At 45.1% G+C, this 22,743-nt stretch overlaps 1 protein-coding gene across 2 annotated transcripts in view; it reads left to right on the top strand.

Annotated features, from left to right (window-relative positions):
• The first annotated feature begins 755 nt into the window (after positions 1–755).
• Snx24 (sorting nexin 24) overlaps positions 756–22,743 on the top strand; it is a 149,274-nt gene continuing 127,286 nt past the window's right edge. The window contains exons 1-2 of one of the 2 annotated variants that reach the window (XM_028777195.1): positions 886–946; positions 4,824–4,973. Coding sequence is in view for 1 of the 2 variants with exons in the window: in XM_028777194.1 (XP_028633027.1) it covers positions 887–946 (60 nt within the window). In the remaining variant the exon portion in view is untranslated. Of the gene's footprint in view, positions 947–4,823; positions 4,974–22,743 lie in introns of both variants that reach the window. The other variant, XM_028777194.1, reaches the window with a different exon arrangement.

The following is a 22,743-nucleotide window of genomic DNA, read 5'->3' on the forward strand; positions in this document are numbered from 1 at the left end:
TTTTAAAGCAAGAAGCCAGGCTACTTTCTCTATGACTTAGGGCTCATCTTCTATAGGGTTTAAGCTGCAATGCCCTCTGCTCGCAAAGGCAAAGTGAGTTGAGTGTGACTGTTTACTTACTGCGCCCGGAAAGCCTCTGGCTGCTCAGTTTTGTTCTTGACAACCCACCACATCACATCTTAGTGTCTCACAAGTTACTTCTGCTCTAACCTAAGGAAGAAACTCAGTTTCCTTGCGTAGCAATAACCAAGTTTCCTGAACTACTGAGGCTGTTAAGCTCCAGCCAGAGGCACATCTGGTCACCACCAGGCTTGTAAACAATCACCTCTTCCATCCTATCCACTTATTGTCTCTCTCAGAGGCAGTGAATGTCTTGGAACTAGAGCGCGCACCAGACACACAGAGGCTGTGCGGTTCCATTCCCAAGCTGGGAAGGCTTAGCTGAACGGGGGCGCAGCACCAGAGCCTCGGTGAAAGTTGTCAGGGTTTGCCCATCAGAACGAAAGCCGAAGCAAGCTGGGCAGCATCTTGAAGCGCCGTCGTTTTCCCTCCTCCACCGACTCCTAGTCTCGGGTGGCGCCCCGCAGACCCCCGGAGCCCGCAGGGCTGGAGCGACCCGGGTGGCGCCCCGCGTGGCCGCGCACACCCGCCGATGCACACTCCGGCCCGCAAGCCCCGCCTCCCGGGCCCAGCTGATCCGCGCCGCCCTGCAGGCCCCACACCTCAGCCCCGCCGAGCCGCACGCAGTCTGCGCCCGTCAACCCCACGCCGCTGACCAAGGTCCGGGCCGCGCAACCCGGGCCGCGCGCGCGCCGGGAGGGGAGCGGGAGGCGGGGCGGCCTACGCGGTGCGGCGGAGCGGTGAGTGGCGCGGCCCCGCCGCGGCCATGGAGGTCTACATCCCGTCCTTTCGCCACGAGGACAGCGATCTAGAGCGCGGCTACACGGTAGGCCGGTCCCCGCGGGTCCCCCGGTTGCAGCCCCCCCACCTCCCCCGCCCGTGAGATCGTCATGGAGACGGGTGCCCCTCCCCAGTGCGCGCCCCCCTGGGCTCCATCCCTTCCCCCTCCGCGGCCCATGGCCTCGGGAGCAATCGGTAGCCGGCCCGGCTGCCCTCTGCGTGCGGACTGAGAGACTGTGTGCAGGTTCTTAATGGCTTGCAAGTTCTGTAAGGTTCGTTCAGATGGAGAACGTGTTACCAAAAAAAAAATAATAATAATAATAAAAATAAAAAAATAATAAAGGAAGAAAGAAAAAAGAAAAACCAACATTTTTGTGGCTGCTCATTAGCCAGGATAACACATGAATTGATTTTTAGATTTTTTTTTTTTAATTTTAGAGTTTCCTTTTAGTTCTGCAATGGCATGAAACGGCAAAATCAGGTGCTTTAACCTGAGCACATGTCCTGTACTCCAGAAATTGGAGACAGGTAGCTTGCTCAGAGCAGAAGCAATTGCAGAGACCAGCTCTGGACCCTTACAGGACCAAGTTAAATGAGTGAAGTGTTGGTTGAATTCCTAGTAAATTTAAGCTGCTCCATCCAGATAGCCATTGCGACCCGGAGAGATGCTTCAGATTGGCTGGAACTTGAGTTTATTTGCAGCTGTTGGGAAATAGAATAGAAAGATCATGCCCCAGACAGACAAACTTAGTTTCTCCTCTTGTTGACTAGCAGCTGTATTTCTTTTCTATCGTTGCATTGGCCAGAGTTTCTTGTGAAATACCAAACAGTACTTGTGATGCGCTGTGCTGCTTGCTTCAGATGAGATGTTGAAGAAGACCTTTGCTGTTAGTCTCTCTCCCTCCCTCCCTTTCTTCCTTCCCTATCCCCCAAGACAGTGATTCTCTATGTATCCCTGGCTGACCTGGAACTCACTCTGTAGACCAGTCTGGCTTTGAACTCAGAGATCCACCTGCCTCTGCCTCCCAAGTGCTGGAGTGCTGGGACTAAAGGTGTGTGCCACCTCCACCTCTGGGCTAGAGTAGTCAGTCTTTAACAGATGCAAGGTGTGTCTTGCTGTTTCGTGTATAAGAATTAAGAATAGGTATGCTACACAGTGTTCTCTTCAGGATCTGTGGGAGTATTTAAGTTTGGAGGAATACTAGCGGAGAGCAGCCTGGATGGATGTCGTCTTACTCATGCACACATTGTCATCCTAGCACAGTGTGTTAACCCTTCTTCTTCCATCCTTTAAACCATGTTGGTGTCTTGTGACAGTCTGTTTAAACCCTTAAGTTTTCAAAGTGGAAACTAAATCTCCCTCTGAAAAGAAGATGCCAAAGTGTTCCCCCAAAGTGGCTACAGTGCCCTCAGTAGTCAGGGACTGGTGAGAGGAAGCAGGGACTGGTGAGAGGAAGCTGCACTCTGCAGGATACTTTTCTTCTTAACTCCCCCACCCCCCAAGTCACTTAACATGTAAGAACTGGAGCCCATTCCAAGAAGCAGAAACTTTGGCTGTATTTTACCCTTCTAGAAATCCCATGCTGTTAGCATCAGTGGCACCTGCTTTTGAGAGGCATTTTCTGAAGGTTTAAAGACAAAAAGACTTTTTGTTAAGGACCTTAGGCTTCTGGCAGCCCAAGAGGAGGGGTAATTACCAGCACAGATAAGAGATGACAATCCAGCTTCCCGGCCCATGACTGCAGTTGTTTGCTCTTCTTAGTATTTGTTAAAGATTGCATTACATGCATTCATTGTGTAAGTGTGTGCATGTGTGTGTGTATACATGCCCCTCAGTTTACATGTGGAAGTCAGAGGATACTTCTTGGAATCAGTTCTCTCCCTCTAGCAAGTGGGTTCCTGAAGTTAAACCCATGTCTTCAGACTTAGCTGCAGACGACTTTATCTCCTGAGCTATCCTGCTTGCCCCATTTGTTTGTTGTTTGTCTGAGAGAGAGAGAGCATCTCCTATGTAACCCAGGCTGGCCTCAAAGTCAAAGCAATCCTGTGACCTCAGCTTCTTTGGTGCTGGGTTTACAGGTGTGTACAACCATATCTGGCCTGAATTTCTTTCATTTGAGAACCTGATTTTCCTCCCCAAAGTAGATATCACTTAGTGACTATGACTGTGTGTTGTATTAAAAGAACATGACATGCAGTTCTTACTACTTCAGTGATAGAGAGGTTAAGTAGAAACCACCCATGGTTTGGAGATAGAGATCTATCTAATCAAAATACACCCTCATTCCAAAGGGAACAAGAGAGAGTCTGTTCTGTGCCAGACCTGAGTGACCATGCCCTGGGTATATTTGGATTCATGACGCCCCAAAGGCATGCTCTACCTTGGAAGTGATTACATGAGCTTTTACAGTCATGGGACAAAAGATAGTCATAAACTGAGGCATTTTCCAAATACATTTGTTCTGCCATTTGACACCATGGGAAAAATCTGTGCTGTAGGTCTCCAGTGCTGTCTGATGGTGTTCTTAGCTTAGGGGTTGGTGAAAGGTTGCTGTCTCTACCTGTTAAAAGGATGCTACATCAGACACAGGTGTCTGATAACTGGCTATTCAGGATAAACGGATGATCCAAGACAACATTAGCTCTGAATCTGCAACATTCCAACTACAGCCATGAAGTTCTAAATAGTCTAAGCATCACCATGCAGATGTGGCTTCGAGAGCTTTAGATCCTAGTTCGTACATAGAGGACCTGCCTGGCATGCTGGAGGCCCGAATCTTTAGCACTTTAAGAAAAAAACAAAGCTGGGCAGTGGTGGCGCACACCTTTAATCCTAGCACTTGGGAGGCAGAGACAGGCAGATTTCTGAGTTCAAGGCCAGCCTGGTCTACAGAGTGAGTTCCAGGACAGCCAGGGCTACACAGAGAAACCCTGTCTCGAAAACCAAACCAAACCAAGCCAAACCAAACCAAACAAAACAAAAACCAGGATGCAAAGCACTGTTGTTGACAGGCCCATACCTCTAGAGATAAACATTTTTTGGAGGGGGAGGGGATGTTTTTAGAGAGTCTTTACTTATGTTATAAAAATTTATATGACAGTACACTTGGCAGATACCAGTCAGACTGATTCGGGAGAATTCTTTTGGGAATAAACTTAAACACTTTGAGATTTTCACTTACAGTGATAGTTTGAGCGCTCTTTAAAAGTTTACTTTTTTAAAATGTAGCTCTGTTAGATAGATTGCCAGACAAAAGGTTAAGGTATCTGCTTAGATTTTTTTCTTTCTCTCTGAAAGTTTGTGAAGCAGCTGATACTTTGTTCTCCCCCGCAGACTGGTGTTGTATTTGCACAGCTATGATTCACTCAACAATCATTAACTAAGTGTCTGCTGCTTTGTGTGCCTCTGTTCTAGGAATAGAGCTGGGAGTGGTGTTACAGCTGAGAGAGAAAGAAAGTTTAAAATCTGATAAAAATCAAAACAAACAAACAAAAATCCCAGATACAGTTTCTTAAATAGGAAACTGGTAAGGCTGTGTACACTTTAATGTAAAAAATACCTTTGATCCATAGTGATTATATTGTTAATAGAAAAGAAAAAGGTAAAGCCTGGCAGCGGTGGTGCATGCCTTTGATCCCAGCACTTGGGAGGCAGAGGCAGGCGGATTTCTGAGTTCGAGGCCAGCCTGGTCTACAGAGTGAGTTCCAGGACAGCCAGGGCTACACAGAGAAACCCTGTCTCGAAAAACCAAAAGAAGAAAGAAAGAAAGAAAGAAAGAAAGAAAGAAAGAAAGAGAGGGAGGGAGGGAGGGAGGGAGGGAGGGAGGGAGGGAGGAAGGAAGGAAGGAAGGAAGGAAGGGAGAGAGAAAGAGAGAGATAAGGTGATAAACCCAGAAGCAACTTCTCTTGTTCCCTGCTTCCAGAAGTGGATTCTTAGAAAATGTGGTAATGGTGATACACACCTGTAACCCCAGCACTGAGGATGGAGGTGGGAGGACTTGAAGTTTAAGGCCAGCCTTGGCTATAGAGTGAGTTGGAAGTCAACCTGGCTGTTTGAGATCTTGTCTCAAAAAGTAAGTAAACGGATATTTACTTTGGGCTTGTCTTCTCTTGTGACAGAATTAATGGCTGGAAGCCCTTTGGGCTTCAGGTCTGGAGTTAGGCTTGGAGCTGGGAGGGAAGTGTTGGGTTCCAGGCTGTCTGGTTGAGCCCTGTGTGGGCCACTTCTGCTGTGCCTTGTGGTGGGGGAGGGTGCTTTCGGAACGCTGACTTAGAAATCTGATTAGCATTTTGCCAGCATGTGAATTTTAAGAAGAGGAAATACATGGAAAAAAAACCCCCAAACCTGAGAGAAACAACACTTCAGACTTCAAGATATACCAGCTAAATAAACTGAGGGTAAGACCTCCCAGTCACTTGGATCTCCAGAGAAGCAGGCTGTTGTAACAGATAAACTCAAATGTTATTTCTCAGAGCCTGGTTTCCCCTGCTTCCCTTCTCTCTGAGCCCTCAGGTCTGTGCTCTGCAGGCTGTGAACTTCTTGGAGTTTGAAAGTGTGTGCATCCAGGTACAGGGCTGTTACTTATGACTCAGCTTGTAAGCACCAGATGAGCTAGGAGCACACAGACCTGTTAGAACCACAGGGACCTGAGGCATGAACAGCCCAGAGGATTAGGTGGGGTCGGAGAGACCGGAATTTCAAGTCAGTAGCTGGGATTGTGCTTGAGTACCGGGTAAGCCACAGGCTGAGGGCTGTAAAGAGCCAGTGAACTTTGAGTTCCAGGGTTGGAGCTGTTTAGGGAAGGAAGTAACATGATTAGCATTGCATTTAGAAGTGCTCTATCAGTTCCTTAGGGCTGCTAGAATTCCGGTAGACTGGCTGGTTTATGAATAACAGAAATTCATTTTCTGTGAGTTTTTGAAACTGAAAAGTTCAAGGAGGAGGAAGAACTGGCAGAGTCAGTGTCTGGGGATGGGTTGGTCCTGGCTGAGAGATGGTGTCTGTGTGCCTTCTCAGGGGGAAGGGGCAAAGCACTCCCTGGGCCTTAGTTTATATGGCTACGCATTCCATTTATGAGGCCTCACCTGAACACCTAATTATCTCCTAAAGGTCCTGCTGCATAATACTGGACGACAAAGGGTGGGGATGCTTTGTCAAGGGCTACCAGGTTGTCTTTGGAGGCAGAGAGATCAATCTGAGGGGCCCGAGGACTGGCAGGTTTTAAGTGCCAGCTTAGGTGAGCATTTTCGATTTAAAAATATATGGATGGTAAGAATGGTCAAAGAAGCTGGGTGCTGGTGGTGCACGCCTTTAATCCCAGCACTTGGGAGGCAGAGGCAGGCGGATTTCTGAGTTTGAGAGTTCGAGGCTAGCCTGATCTACAGAGTGAGTTCCAGGACAGCCAGGGCTACACAGAGAAACCCTGTCTCGAACCACCCCCCCCAAAAAAAAATTAAAAAAAAGAATGGTCAAAGAAGAATCACCGGATAGGTAACAGCATGAAATTTGATATATCGTCCATTTTCCCTTTCATAGATGTAAGAATAAAAGCATTGACCTAGGTTTTTTTTTTTTTTCTCCAGTCACTTTACTGGCACAGTTGAGTGCCTACATGGGTTTGGAAAATGTATTACAACAGTGGTTCTCAACTTGTGGGTCATGACCCCTTTGGTGGGGTCACCTAAGACCATTAGAAATATTAGATATTTGCATTACAGTTCATATCAGTAGCAAAATTACAGTTATGAAGTAGCAGTGAAAATTATTTTATAGTTGGGGGGGCTCACTGCAACATGAGGAACTGTATTAAAGAGTCGAGCATTAGGAAGTCAAGCACTGAAAACCACCGCTCTACAAAATTTACAGCATAGCAGTACTCAAGATCTCAACTTTTAAATCTTGAAAGATCAAAAACTCGAAAATACAGCTCTGGAAAAAAGCAATTTAAAAGACATTTATTGCATTTTAATTTTTGCTCTGGGCATGCAGAACTCTGCCTCTGTCATATCCCCCAGCCTTGTTTATGTTTTTAAAAGAGAATTCATTTGGGAAATAAGAAAGTCCGGCAACACTCCATAGTCCACAATAAAATAGGCAGTGAACACTCATAGTGCTGGATACAGGGGTCGTCAACTCCTTAGGGGAGTGAAGCTGGAAGATTACGAATTGGAGTCCATGTAGGTGGCAAAGAGACCTGTCTAAAACAGGCTATAAACAAAAACAGCTGTACTGCAAGCAGAAGTGCTTAGGTATGGTAGCCATATTGGCACAGGTATAAAGTCTCTGCGCCTAGTTTGTATTGTTTGTTGTGTCGCTGGGAATTGAATCTGGGACCTCTTGGATGCTAAGCTAGGATATATAGGTGTTCTACTATTAGACTATAGTCCCAATCCTGCTTGTTTGTTTGAAATCATGCATTCATGCATTTTACTAGTGTGTGTGTGTGTGTATGTGTGTGTGTGTGTGTGTATCTGGGCACACACATGCCACAGGATATACGTGGAGGTCAGAGTCCGTTCTTACCACTATATATATATGGTTCTTGGAGATCCGAATCAGGCTGGTGAGCTTAGCAATAAGTACTTGTAACAATGTTACTTGTTGAGACATCTTGCCAGCCTTGTTTTGTTTTTTTCTGAGACAGGGTTTCACACTTGTAGCCCATCCAGTTTGGCTTAGAACTCACTATTTCGCCTGGGCCTGCACCTCATGCTAGTCTTACTCTCTCAGCCTCCCAACTGCTGGGATTGATTGCAGGCATGAGCCAACCAGCAACACTCACCTTTTTAACATCCATTATCTGAAATATCCAGCAACCTAACACTTCTGGCATAGTTGATCAGTAACCAGAATTGGCCCAGATGGAGACACCGAGTTTATAATCCTAGGACTCAGAAGGCAGAAACAGGATGATTATTTTGAGTGCCAGACCTCCCTGGGCTACATGGCAAAACCCAGCCTGCAAAAAACCAAACCAAACAAACCAACAGCAGAAGCTCGAGAGGGTCACTACTGCAGAGCTGTGGTGAGACCATTCATATTTCAGACTCCGTTCACCTTTCACTAGAACAGAGCCTAGAAACCTCTGAGACAGTATTCAACATATTGTCTCTCCAGGTGTCTAAGTATTTCCCTCCTCTGACATCATGTGACATCACACATGACAGAAAGAACACCACTGCTTTCCCAGGATCTTACTTTCTAGCTAGAACTGTGTTTCTCAGTCTGTGGATCTTGACCCTTGGGGTCAAACAACTCTTTCAAAGGAGCCACCTAAAGCCATCAGAAAACACAGATATTTACGTTACGATTCGTAAGTGTAGCAAAATTACAGTTACAAAGTAGCAATGAAAGTAATTTCATGGTTTCAGGGGTCACCACAGCACAAGGAACTCTGTTAAATGGTCGCAACATTAGGAAGGTTGAGAACCGCTGCTCTAGAACTTCTTCCAGAACATTTGCTCCAGTGGAGACTGTGGATTGGGACTTTCTACTTTCAGAATTCTAACATTGGGGGTGAAACTTTTTGGGGTTGTGATTATCAGGATTTTTCTTTCCTTCTCTTCATTTTTACTTTCTTTCTTTCTTTCCTTCTCTCTCTCTCTTTCTTTCCTTCTTTATTTATTTATTTATTTATTTATTTTTTGTTCCTTCAAGACAGGGTTTCTCTATGTAGCCCCATCCATCTTGGAACTTGCCGTATGTAACAGGTTGGCCTCAAACTCAGAGATCCACTTGCCTCTGCCTCTTGAGTTCCAGGATTAGTGGCAGGCACCACTACCACCCTGGGGTCTAAAAGTTTTTCAACTGCAGGGGTCTCGCTTTCTCTGACTATTTAAGACTGTGAAGTGAAGGCGTATCTTGGGTTACTGACCAGCGCTGACTGGTGGTATACATGTAGCTTTTTTTCTTCATGTCTGGAATTGTGTGTATCCTGAGCACACGGAGCACACAAGGAGCTGAGCCTGAAGTGGTGAAGGAAAATGAGTGCCACGGAGAGACAGCAAAGAGAATGGTACCTGAGTACAGTGGACGTGTTGGGCTCTTTTCCTATGGGTTTGTGGGTTAGTGTAAAACAGAGAGAAGGACCTACGCTGTAGAAACAATGCAGAGGTAGGGAAGTAGAGTGTTTGTGTAGCATACCCAAGCACTGGGTTCAACCCCCAGCACCACATCAGCAGTGAGGTAGGGCTCCTTGTGCCAGGACTCAGGGGAGAGAGACAAGAGGATCTTGTTCAAGGTCATGCTCAGCTACCTAGAGAGTTTGAGGCCATCCTGGGCTACATGATTGAAACTGTGCCTTCAGAAAATTTACCTTTGAATGAACTGTGGTTTCTACCTTCTTCTTATCTCATTTTATGTAAAATTCAAGAATGAGGCTGAAGCTGACTGGGGAGCCTGGCCTTCCCACTCTGCTTTTTCCCTGAGTAGTTTCTATCTGGTGACAAAATAGTGACAAGGATCATTGACTTTGTATACAGCATCCAGAGGAAGAGGCATATGTTCTTATGGGAAGGGGACATTTGCCTTAGAAGCTCTGAGCAAATAAATGGCCTTTCATCTGTGATAAAGAAATCCTGTATGCGACAGGTGGAAGCCAGGGTTACCTGAAGCAATACTGAGCAAGGCTAGCTTAGCTAGTTGGAGTGAAAAGTGGGAGTCTCTGGAGTAGAGAGAAGGGCCAGTCTGTTCCTGTCACCCAGCCCTTAGGCATGCTGTGGAAGAGATGCACAGTGAGACCACAGTCTCCTCAGAGGTCTGTCAGTCATCCATCCCATGCCCATAAGATGAACGAGGCCCTTGTTAGCAGTGCAGCGCCGGCACAGTGCCTCATTCACGCCGGGTGTAGCAGAAGGACACGTTAAATATTTATCAAATGATGATCTCAGTCGTGTGTGGGCTCTGATCCCTACCCTTGAAGACAAAAATACAGTTTAGAAGTCCTTCTTGAACATAAACAAACTTAGAATGATTGCGGCATAATCAAGATACAGCTGTTGGTGTAACGCAGTGGTAAAATGCCGGCCTCGGGTTGGATCCCAAGCACAGCAAAACAAGCAACTCAATAAATAATCAGAATTTTAGAACACATGAAGCCCTTGCTTCAATTCTTAGTACCTCACAAACAACAACAAAACAAATCACACACTTAGTACAAAACGATTGAGTTTTATTTTTATGTAAGGGTTTGCACGCATCTATGTATGTACATCATGAGCATGCCCAGTGCCTGAGGATGTCAGATGCCCTGCAACTGCAGTAACAGGCAGTCACGAGCCACCATGTGGGTGCTCCGCACCAAACCCAGGTCCTCTGCAGGACCAGCCAAACTGCTGAGCCATCTTTCCCAACCCTGAAATGCAGTATTCTTACAAGAAATGATATCACATGTTTGGAATTTAGAGACTCTTAGTCAAATAAGATAAGATAGTTCTGTATACGCTGCAGGATTTAGCAAGCACTTTTAAGGCATGGCAGCCTGTGTTTCGTATTTCTGATGAAGACAAACACTGATTGAGTTCCTCAAGGCTGGTTCCTTTCAGAGTACTAGAAGCCAGTCCCACCCTAGAGTCAGCCTACCCAGCTGGCAAGTGCTCAGGAACCCCAGGGGATTAGAACTAGGAACCACAATGACAAGGTCTAACTTTCTGTCGTTAACTATACATTTTACACAACCTAAAGTCACCTTTAAAAAAAAGTCGCAGTTGAACACTTGTCTTTTATCAGGTGGGTGTGTGAATGTGTCTGTAAGTTTGTAAGGGATTGTCTTGATGCAGGAGGGCCCACATACACGATCTTGGGCTGTGTGAAAAAGCTAGCTTGGCTAGAGAGATGGCTCAGCATGGATCACTCTTGCAGAGGACTGGAGTTCAGGTCCCAGCACCCTTGTCATGTGGCACACACACACACGCGCGCACACACACACACACTTATCAAATAATAAAAAATAAATCTATATTCCCTTCTCCTGTGTGTGTGTATGTGTGTGTAGGTGTCCATAGAAACTAGAAGAAGATGCTGAATCCCCTGGAGCTATTTAAAAAAAATAGTTTGAAAACCAAAGGAAAACAAACAGAAAGCCCATTAACTCTGATTTTTTCCCCCTTGTGTGAGGTATAACACAGTGCTGTCAGGCACAGGGCAGCCACCTTCTGCTCCTGTTTTCCTCTTCCTTCCTCTGTCATTGATTCCCATTTAAAAACAAGGAAATCCCACATGAAGCATATCACCAGCCCCCCACTGAGAGTAGGAAACTGGGGTTTTGTTTTTTGGGGGTAGGGGGTGGGAATAGAAAGATTTAACTGCAAATGTATGGACTCTTAAAAGTAGAATGGGAAAAAAAAGTAGAATGGGAAAATAATGGCTTATTCTTCTACGTAGGACGTATACTAACACACGCAAACACACACACACATACACACACACACACACATTGTTGTGTCCCCACTCCCTTTCTTACTTTCTTACTTTCTTAGTGGTAAACAACAGGACAGTCTTTCTACTTTGCCTTTAAACGTTCTCATGTGCATTGCCTGGCAGGGGTGGGGAAAGTATGCATGCTATGGAGTGGGTATCACTTCTCTCCTTCCACCTTTAAGTGGGATCCAGGGATGGAACTCAGGTCACCAGGCTTACAAGGCAAGCGCCTTTACATAACGAGTCATTTTGTTGCTCCCAGACTTGCCTTTTTTCCCAGGTAACCAGAGCTCCTCCGAAGAGATACTTACAAGTATTTTGTACAAGAATGCCCTGACCTTTGCCAGAGTTATATTGCTTTCTGTTGACAGACTGCCATCAACAAGCTTGTGAAAGGCACTCTATTCTGTTCTGTTGTATTCTGTTTAGAAACAGGCTCTCATGTAGGCTGGGCTGGCTTTAACCTCCTGATCCTCTTTCTCTGCCTTCCAAGTACGGGGCTACCAGGTGTGTGCTATGCATGAGACTTTCAAAATTCTTGGTAGTGTATTTGTAGATTTCCAGCAGTAGGTTACTGGGTCAAAAGTAGATGTGTGTGTCATCTTCGTGGACATTGGAGTCCAACAGAGGTTGTGCTGGGTTTGCAGTTCTGTAGTAGTTTACAAATGCTGCTTCACTGCTTCATTGCTGGCTTGCCAGCCAACATGTTGCTTCTGTTGCTCTTGGATTTTTACCAATCTGATAGGTGAAGCCGGACATGGTGACATTTCTGTAGTCCCAGCATCTGGAAGGTGGTGTTAGGAGAGTCAGAAACCTAAAGTCATCCTCAGCTTCACAGTGAGCTTGATGCCAGCCTGGGCTACATGAGACACCCCTTCCCCAACTCCTTCCTCCCCGCACCATGTCAGTCTGGTAAGATGCGTAGTCATCTTTTAATGTAGCTTTTAATGCTAATAATTTCTTACATTGTGATGTTGAACATCTTTATATACTCAGGAGCCATTTTCATTTTATGTGAATTTTGTTTTTTTAACGAAGTTGGAATGTATTAAGAAAAGCATTTTTTTTTTCCTTTAAGTAGGGAGTCATTATGTACTCCAAGATTACTAGGTTGACCTTGAATTGATAAAGCTACACCTGCTTCTGCCTCCTAGTGCTAGGATTAAAGGTGGGTGGGCCACCAGACTTGGCCAGTTTGATTTTTGAGACAATGGACAATGTAGCTCAGGCAGGCCTTGACTCACTATCTAGGCCAGGCTGGCCTGCCCTCTGGTCTCAGCTCCCGGAGTGCTGGCATTATAGGCATGAGCCACCATACTTGCTTAAAAAACAGAAACATAACCAAAGGATTGTTGGAATGCTGTACAAAATATTATACTCGTATTTAATGAGTATCAGGGAATCAAAACATTCCATTGAAGGGGAAGCGGTTACTTCTTCACTAGCCACTCACACTGGAAATAATATCGGCCTCACACATAAACCTGGCAAATGGAAATAAAATGCTCTCATGAAAAATGTTCCCTTAGAGTTTGGGCTAGCAGCGAAAGTGGGTATTTTATCTCATACCTAGAATATTTATCGACAAATTGGACTAGTGGGAAGAATGTATTTCAAAAGCAAGATTCCTACCAGGAAGAGCTCTATATCTGAATGTAGCTTTCATTGAGCTTCCCCAGAGAAAAAGAAAATATAAGTCAGACCATGCATGGGCTCGGGAAATCTAATGGTTTACCAGTGATTTCCAGCACACAGAATCCTGTTTACTGCTCAAGAATCCCAGGCATCGGAGCCCTAAAGGATTGCTGGGGTTTGGGGGTGCCTCTTGTGTTTGCAGGCATAGCTGATATGCTCACACACTTAGCTTTTTGAGGTGACTTATAAAGAGATTTCAGAAGTAAAAGGTTCTGATTAAAGTGCTAAGCAAGTAAATGGGCGATTCTAGCTCTAAGGGTCGTCTGGGGGTGTTAGAGTTGGTCCTTCGGGGGATGTTTTAGATAAGTTATGAATATAAGTCACACATGAGCAGTGAGCTAGTAAGATCTCTAAGACTAAGAAAGTCATTATATTTCCAAGTATTTCTTGATTAAGTGCTTTATCCTCTAGGGAAACAAGAGGGAAATAAAGTGTGGGTCATCTGGCGCCATGCTTGATTCATAAAAGCAAGCAATCATGTAGAGAGGGGTAGAGACATGTCTAGCTTGTGTATGTTAGGAAATTATATCTGTCTTTATCTTTCTGCCTTGCCATCTACCTACCTACTAGCCATCCCTCCATCCACAGGCTTTCATGATGTAGCTCAGGCTACCTCTTGTTGTGTTCTTTTTTCCTCAGCCCCCTGAATGCTTGGATTACAGGTGCACACTGCCACATCCTTTTTGAAAATCACGTTTTCGAAGCCGATTTTCTGTCACGTGGGAGAATGTCATCTCATGGTTACTGAAAGTTAAGTTTACTTCCACTCTGGTACCATCTTTTAACACCTTCTTTGTGTCTCCAGTCGGACACATGAAGTCAGTATAAGAAAGACTGAGAAGAGTTTTCACTACTTTTCATTTATCTATTTCTTTAAAATTTTTTTCTGCATGTGGGTGTCAAAAGCTCTGGAACTGGAGTTAGACAGGTATGAGCTGCCATGTGGATGCTAGGAGTTGAACCCAGGTCCTCTGGAAGAATAGTCAGTGCTGCAAAGCACTAGGCTATCTCTCCAGCCCTGTCATTTATATTATTATTATTTATTATTATTAATTATTATTTTGCTTACCAGAAAACTTCCGAAGGGATGGATGATCTTCCATAAGGCTGGAGCTCTTTGACCCCACCTAATTTGCTGATGAGACTGATTGGCTGTGTTTGAAATATTAGGTTGTCCTGTCTGTAGTTGCCTTTTTATTTGGGAGGGGACTGTATGGTATTTGAAATATGGTAATGTTTACTGAGATAGTAGCTTAGGTTTGTATTTTATAGTTGTCTCTCAGGCTACCTTTCCCTAGTTCTTTCTAGCGCTCAGGGATCTAGAGATTGTTCTAGAGACTGTGAGCCTCTTTTCTACCCTCACCGCCTTCTTTCTCCCACTAGTGGGGATTCTTGTTATGGGCAAAATGGCATAATTAGCAAGATGAGCCTACTGGTTGGTGACATGAGCTATTTGCTTATTGTGACAAGGTCTTGTTATGAAGCCCTGGCTGACCCCAAACTCATAGTGATCCTCCTGCCTCAGCCTTCTGAAAACTGGCATAATAGGAGTGTCAACTCTACATCTGGCTTGTGAGTTATATTTCACAGGACCATTCTCATTTTCCTGTGGCTGGAGAGGAGCTTCGGGGAGGGTTTTGTATGTTACATGCTCAGTTAAGGAGCTCTGGTACTCCACATAAGAATGGTGATGGCTCAGACGAGTTTTGCGGCGAAATGGTGACCGATAATGAGGTTTTAGATAAAGTTTGATGTTGAAACCAATGGTCTGCTGGCAGATTGGCTTGAGGCGAGAGAAGTAAGGGTGTATCATAGATAGGGTTTTACTACTGTGAACTGACACCATGACCAAGACAAGTCTTATAAGGACAACATTTAATTGAGGCTGGCTTACAGTTTCAGAGGTTCAGTCCATAATCATCAAGGTGGGAACATGGCAACATCCAGGCAGGCTGAGAATTCTACATCTTATTCTGTTTTTTGTTTTGTTTTGTTTTGGTTTGGTTTTTGTTTTTTTTTGTTTTGTTTTGTTTTGTCTTTTTCGAGACAGGGTTTCTTTGTGTAGTCCTGGCTGTCCTGGAACTCACTCTGTAGATCAGGCTGGCCTTGAACTCAGAAATCTGCCTGCCTCTGCTTCCCAAGTGCTGGGATTAAAGGCGTGTGCCATGACTGCCCAGCTCTACATCTTATTCTGAATACAAACAGGAGAAGCCTGGCTTGAGGCAGCTAGGATGAGGGTATTAAAGCCCATGCATGCAGTGACACTCCAACGAGGCCACACTTCCTAATAGTGCCACTCCCTGGGTTAAGCATATACAAACCATCACAAGGTGAGTCCAAGAAATTTTTAGGCTGTGCAAATAGAAAAATGATGGTGGTGTTTTCGTACTGCCAGGTTTGTAAAGCTCACATTGGTGACTGCTGCCACCCTTTCTTGCTCACTTTGGGACATGCTTGATTTGAAATGTTTGGCTAAATAAATGGGCACCCCGTGGTGCTGACTCATAATTATCTGTAAGTCCAACTTTTGTCGCTGGGCATTCATATAGAAATCCTTAAGCTATAGTTAACTCCCTCAAATAAAGAGGGTGTACGATACTTGATACTTCTTGATACTCTGTATCTTCAATACTGTGATAGAAAATTTACAATACTTAGTCTACTGTGACTAAAAAAAAAAATCAGTGTATTTCATTTTACATGATACAGGAAGTAGAGAGGAAGGTGAGATATTTCCTTAACATATGTCCTAGCAGATCTCCAGAACAAGATGGGAGAAGGTTGTCTTGACAATTTCCAGCCCCTACTTGTCTCTATAGCTGGTCATATGGGTATAATGGCTTGTTCTCTGTGCCCTCTGCCTATAGCAACCATCTCAGCTACCCACACTTCACCTGCTGGAGTGACCCAAACCTTTATTTACGGTAAATCTGAGCATTAGTGGTCTGGGGTCCAGTCACCTTTATATAAATATATTATTTTATTTACACGTATTTATTGGAGGAGGTAGTGATGTATGTGCCACAACCTATTTGTGGAGGTCAGAAGACAACTTGTAAGAGTTGGCTCTCTGATTCTGCCTTGTTGGTCCTGGTCATCAAATTCAGATCATCAGACTTAGCACCAAACACCTTTATGGGCTGAGCAGTCACAAGGACCTAAGCTTTATTTTCCTCTTTATTCTAAACTGTCAGTGACACAGTGTGGGTCAGTGACACAGCTCGGCTGTTGTCCTCAGCATCCTGCAGTCTTCTTTCCAGAGACCATATTAAGAATAGAGCTTATGATAGTTTTCATCACAGGCTTAATAGACAGGCTTGGACAAAGACTGGGACACACCCAAGTGTGGCTGTGGGTTTCTTAAGAGAACCTCACAATTAAGTGTCTTTGCAAAAGTGACATATAATTTTGGTGACTTCTAAAGTTCCATCTCAGAGGAGACCTAAGGAACCCAAAGGAAATCGTAGGTTGGTTCTTGATGCAGAGTGGATAGAATTGCAGCCGATAAGATGCAAGCCTGGATCACTGTTCAGTCTTTGCAGATCTTCCCTCTCAAGCTTGCCTGTTCTAACTCAAGGGTAACCTCCCCTCTCCCCCTTTTTCTGTTTCTTTAGATACTAACCAGAATCCTTTGCATGGTTGTTCTGATACTCTGGGTTTTTTCACTGCTTGCTTTGAAGAACCCCACACTACACAGCTGCTTGTGGCCCTCCATGGCTGTCCCTCACTCAGAGGCATGGCTTTTATTCTTGTTTCTCCTGGCAGCCTGCCCTGTTGTTTCTCACTCGTGCTAATCAGAGGTCCTCTGGAGCTTCAAAAGCAAACAGAAACCTAAGTCAGGAAGGTTGGAGAGGAAGTTAAGTGTTTTGTTTTTCCTGTAAATGAAAGTTTATAGTCTTCCTTGTGAAAATCCTGGAAATGTTCAGGTTTACAGCTTGGAGAGGACTAAGGTCATAAGCTGTAATGCTCAGCAGGGCTTCAGCGTGGACCCTTGCTATTTTAACATTTTTTGTTGAAATAAATATTAAAAGGAATATTGCTTGTCTGTAGGTGTCCTTCACAGCCAATGTTAATTGTGTTGGAATTCTTGACTTTCCACTGATGAGAGCCTTCAGCCAGACTCTGGAATGAGGGGTTCCATCCCTTCCCATGGCCCCTTATTCACCTATTCAGTCCTTCCCTCCTTCTCTCCCCCACCCCCCTCCTGTAAAAGGGGGGGTGGCCTAGAAGTTTCCCCTCCTTCCCTTTTTCTCTCCCGCCCGGCCCCCCCCCTTTCTTTCTTTTTGAGGCAGGGTCTTATGTAGCCCAGGTTGGCCTTAAACTAGATTTGTAGCCAAGGATGACCTTGAACTTCTAATTCTTCTGTCTACTCCACCTTCCCAGGGGTAACCCTCCATACCTGCTTTGTTTGGTGCTGGAGGTCAATACCATGGCTTTATAAACACCCTCCCAACTGATCAGCATCCCACAACACATCATTTAACCAGGATGTTTCTACATAGCTCAGTCTGGCCTCCAACTCATCATCCTCCTGTCTCAGCCTCCTGAGTGTTAGGATAATAGGCATGTATCACCAACAACCCCTTGTACCTGAGTTTTTGGTGGTTGTAGTGCAGGGAATTAAATGTTACAGAAGGAAGTCTGTTTCCGTTATTTCTCATCACTGAAGAGCTAGATCTCATTGTCAGTGAAAACTGAAGAGCCTACCGCAGCTCCCACACTATTGAGCCCGTGCTAATAAATGCAACAGTTGCTCATAATCTGGCGGTAAATGACCTTTAAATGCAACCATTTATGGAAGCTGTCCGTGGGGAACAATTTAACTTCCAAATGATGTTCAGGAGTACTTATCATTTAAATATGCTTCCTTCTGTCAATACGGAATAACAAACACTGGTTAGATTTCTGATGTTGATTCAGACGGTAGGAAATCTGCTGAATAAATTAATGTGCGTTTGATTTATATTGACCAAAATTTTTTACACTGCTGTGTTACAGGTCAAGGTGACATACATTTAAATGCACCGTAGAGCAGAGGTCACAGCTGACTGACAGGAGTGCTTACACTGTTTTTAATTGACTTTTAAATATTATTCTTAAATTGTTTCACAAGAGCCAATTATTCAACACAGGGTTGAAGTTAACTTAGGATGTTAATGGAGACTTTATTTTAAAAGTCAGTAATCTTGACCATTCCCTTAAAAATTATGGGAGTATATTATGGCTTTACTTTAGCTACTAATTTGTATCAGATACTGAATGCATTAGGCCTTTTCCTTTGATTGTTTTGAGAACCGTACTGAGAGAACATGGACCATAAAAAAAAAAAAAAAGAAAGTAATAGACAGTTACTACAGGAAGTACTTCTGAAACAAGACTGTTTTCTTAGTGCTCTTGAGATTTTTTTCATTGATGCTGTTTACGTGTATGGGAAGGGGATTTGTCTGCGGGGGAGTCATTCCTGAGCCGTCCGGGAGCTTTCGTAGCCCTTGCTCCGCCCTCTGAGAGAGTGTCTTCCTGTGAAATCCCGATGCTTCGGCATCTGAACACAGAGTACTTTGTTCCCCACTCTTCAGGTTTCCATTGTTGCCCCATGCAATAAGTAGTGTTTGCGGAATTCACAGTTGAGTATGGAACTGTACGAAAGCTCTTATTATCTTTAACCATGGGGATTTTTTTTTTTTAAAGCCAGACATGGTGGTACATGCCTGTAACGCCAGCACTAGGAAGGCTGAGGCTAGATCTTTGAAGCCAGCCTGGACTTCTTAGCTGAGATAGATGTGTTTATAAAAAGATAAAGAGATATGGGATATGTTCTATCGGTGTGTGGTGAGGTATGGAGGAAGGGGATGTCTCAGCGGGCCCATGCTGAGGCATCGCTTACTCCAGAGGGACCTGCCAGACAATGGTATAGAATAGAGTTTATTCAGGGCATGGGGAGGGGAGTTAAGAGGGTAGTAGAGACAGAGAGAGGGAAGGAGAGAGGGGGGGTGGGAGGGGAGAGGGGGGAGGGGAGAGGAGGGGAGGGGAGAGGAGGGGAGAGGAGGGGAGGGGAGAGAAGGGGAGGGGAGAGGAGGGGAGGGGAGAGGAGGGGAGGGGAGAGGAGGGGAGGGGAGGAGAGGCCAGCCATGAGCACATGGAGAGAGGAGAAAGAGAAGGGGGAAGCAAGAGGTAAGAGAACAGGAAATCAAGAGATCAGGAGACCAAGAGAGAGAGAGGAGGGGGCAAGCAGCCCCTTTAATAGTAGGCCCTGCCTACCTGGTTGTTGCCTAGTAACTGTTGGGAGGAGCATACCTGGCTGTTGCCTCATAACTATGGGGGTGGAGTTTAGACAGAATGCTAACAGAGATCCTGTAACCAAACAAACAAAACTAAACCCCAACCAGCCAGGAAAATAAATACAAACATGAAAATACAAAGCAAAGGGGGCTGGAATGATGGCTCAGTAGTCAGTATTCTTAGAGAGGATGCAGGTTTGGTTCCCAGATGTTGAACTGATCAAAACCTCTTGTAGTGTCAGCTCCAGGGGATCTAAAGCCTTCTTCTGGCCTCATGGGTACAGTGGCATACTCATACGTACACACACACACACACACACACACACCTCTGCACTAAAAATTATAAAAACAAATGAAAACAAAACACAATCTCATTGATTTTAACCAAACAGCGTGCTTTGGGGCTTGGGGTAAGCAGGCTGACCTGGGCTTTGCATACTAAGGAGATGCACACTCTCAGAAGTCAGCACAAAGTCTATCCTCCAGGGCAAACAGGCTGAGGGAGTTCTTTAAAGTAGGAGTCCTGGCCTTGCCAGGTTAGTGACAGTCATACCGTGGTTCCATAGTCTCTAGCCTTGTGCCTACATTTAATGTGACCAGATGGCATTATCCCCTGATGGCAGAAGTGTGACCTTGTTGAATGTTCCCAGGGGAGAAAAGGAAGCAGAGAGAGTGGCGTTGACAGGAATCTCTGAGTCTGAGGCCAGCCTGGTCTATAGAGTGGATTCCAAATCAGCCAGGGATACACAGAGAAACCTTGTCTTGGAAAAAAATAAAAAGAGAAGAAAGAAAGTGGTGGGGGAATGACAGCCAGTGTGGTGTGCCTGTGGGATGAGTCACTCACTGGTGACTGGGGAGGGCAGGGCCATGCAGTGGTATAGATGCAGAGGGAGGTGGGGAAGCAGTGAGCCAAGTGGAAACAGTTTTGGCTGTCAGCACGGAGGCAGGCTAAGTGAAAGGAGGAGGGGTGTGCTGGCTAGTGTTGTTGTTTGTTGTGTTGTTTGCTGCCAGCTCTACACAAGCCACTGATACCTGGGAAGGGGAACCACAGTTGGGAAAATGCCTCCTTCAGAGCACTGACAGGCAAATCTCCGAGCATTGGAGCCCAGCTCCCTAGGAGCAGTGCAGTCTCTGGGCATGTGGTCCTAGATCCAAGAAGAAGAAAGCCATGGAGAGCAGGCCAGTAAACAGCGTTCCTCCATAGCCTCTGGTTTAGTCCCTGCCTCCAGAGTCTAGCCTCTACTTCCTAAAATAAACTCTCTTTTCCCCATGTTACTTTTGATTATGGTGATGACAGCAACAGAAACCAAACTAGGACAGGGAGGGGTTCCTTGTGTCAGGGTCTGAAAAATCGCTGAAGGAAGACCCCACCCAGACTCAGACAGTATACAAAAACAAAGAGCATTTACTCTACAGAAACAATCAGCATTTGGGGGTCAACCATTCTTTGAAATGGCAACCCCAGATAAAGCCACAAAGGCCTTCTTATAGGGAACCGAGGGAACACTCCAGAAGGATTAGGTAATCTAACGTTTCATTGATGGGTGCTAGGGGCTCACAGGTGGTCAGTGGTCTACATTCATATGTCATGAACCTTCAACCATGTGATGAAACAGGGCCGTCCAGGGCAGATGGCCCATTCTGAAATGAGCTATTTCTTCATTTCTGTGGTTATCCCCAGGCTGTTCTTTGGGAGGGCGTTTTCTGATCTTGTTCTGGATTTTATGGTCTGTTCCTAGAGCTGATGTCTTATGACCTAGTTTCTGGGACTTATGGTCTATTCCTGAAGCTGGTGCCTTAGCAGCCTTTTTTGAAATCAGCCCTGGTCCTCAAAATGGAGTCCTTAAATGGGGACAAATGGGGTTTATATTGTCCTTTCAGTTGCCATTGTGATGGTTGCCAGTGCTGAATAGCTAGATCTCCATCACAAGGGCTAGAGGCTTTCGGTGCTCAAGCCAGCTTCTGATCCAAGTGTGCACCCCAGCTGTACTTCAGGTCACCCAGAAAGGTCACACACTAGTGATGCCATGCTCTCATTTGAGAAAATTTGAGAGTTCTGTGGGGTGGATTAAATATCAGATTCCCCACTGCCTGCTTCTCCTGCTGAATATTGAACCCAAAACTTTGTCTGTGCTGGACAAATGGTCTACCACTGAGCTCCACACCTAGCCCAGCAGGAGGCTTTTTCTTTTGTTGGTTGAGCCAGGATCTCACTGGTTAGCCCTAGCTGCCTTGGCTGCCCTGGAACTTCTATGTAGACACAGAGATCAGCCTGGCTTTGTCTCCCAAGCCCTGTGATTACAGGCATGTGCCACAAGACCTGCCAGGGAGGCTTTTTAAACGGCCCCTCCCTTGATTCTGATGAGTAGTCAGGTGAAAGCTACTGTAATAGTGTCCAAGACCCATGTATGACCTCTGAGGGTATTATTAAGGTTTGAGACAATGGAGTAGAGCATGAGGCTATGAAGGAAGTTCAAAACAGCCTCCCAAATGGTTTTCCAGCCTCTGCCTGAGCTGTACGACTCTCTAGGGGATTTTAATTTGTAGGTAATCCTGCACACTGTGGGATGGGTAAGTTACCCTGTATTTCTGTTGCTGTGATAAACACCCCGAGGGAAGAAAGGGTTTATTTCATCTTACAGGTTACAAACTATCATCAAGGTAACCTAATGCAGGAACTCAGGAACTTGAACCAGAAACCACAGAGGAACTCTGCTTATTGGCTTGCTTCTAAGCTCAGGTTTCGTACCAGGTTAGGTCTATCTACCTAGTAATGATGACACCCATAGTGGGCTGGGCCCTGTTGTATCAACTGGTAAGCAAGAAAATACCCCACAGATTGCCCATAGGCAAGTCTGATGGAAGCAGTTCTGCCCAAGTTGACAACCAAGATGAGCCAACACACCATTTTGGAAAGGTGCTCTCCAGAGTGTGTACTATGGGGTAGCATGAAGGACCATCAGCTTTCTTTGGAAGATCTAGAAGGCCAGTCACATTCTGATTCAGCAGAAATGCTTCCTGTACTGGCTTATAGGCACACCGACTTCAGAGAAACTCCTCTGACCTCAGCTTATTTGAGGAACTTCTGAGGCATGTGATGAAGCCTCAGGCCAGAGCCACTTGGTCAAACATCCCAGCCTGCTCACTAGTGAGGGAGCTTGTGAAAGTTCCCTCTTCTCCCAGAGCCGCACTTCCCCAAAACGCCTACCTCAGCCTTCTCACAGGCTCATGTGTGAACTCCAGGTGCACAGTAAGAACTTGTAATGTGGGAACAGCTATTATACATTCCTAATGCTGCTAATTATATACTTATAATTATATATTACACATTTTTTGACGTTGTGGTTCTGATGATATCACATATGTTACCTCTCTTTCATCGTATATTAGAATTTCTCTTTGAAATAATTCCGTATTCACCACTTAAATGAGAAACTATTCTCTTTTTATTTT

This window comes from Grammomys surdaster, unplaced genomic scaffold (assembly GCF_004785775.1).
Source record: "Grammomys surdaster isolate TR1022 unplaced genomic scaffold, NIH_TR_1.0 278, whole genome shotgun sequence".
Classification (NCBI taxonomy): Eukaryota; Metazoa; Chordata; class Mammalia; order Rodentia; family Muridae; genus Grammomys; species Grammomys surdaster.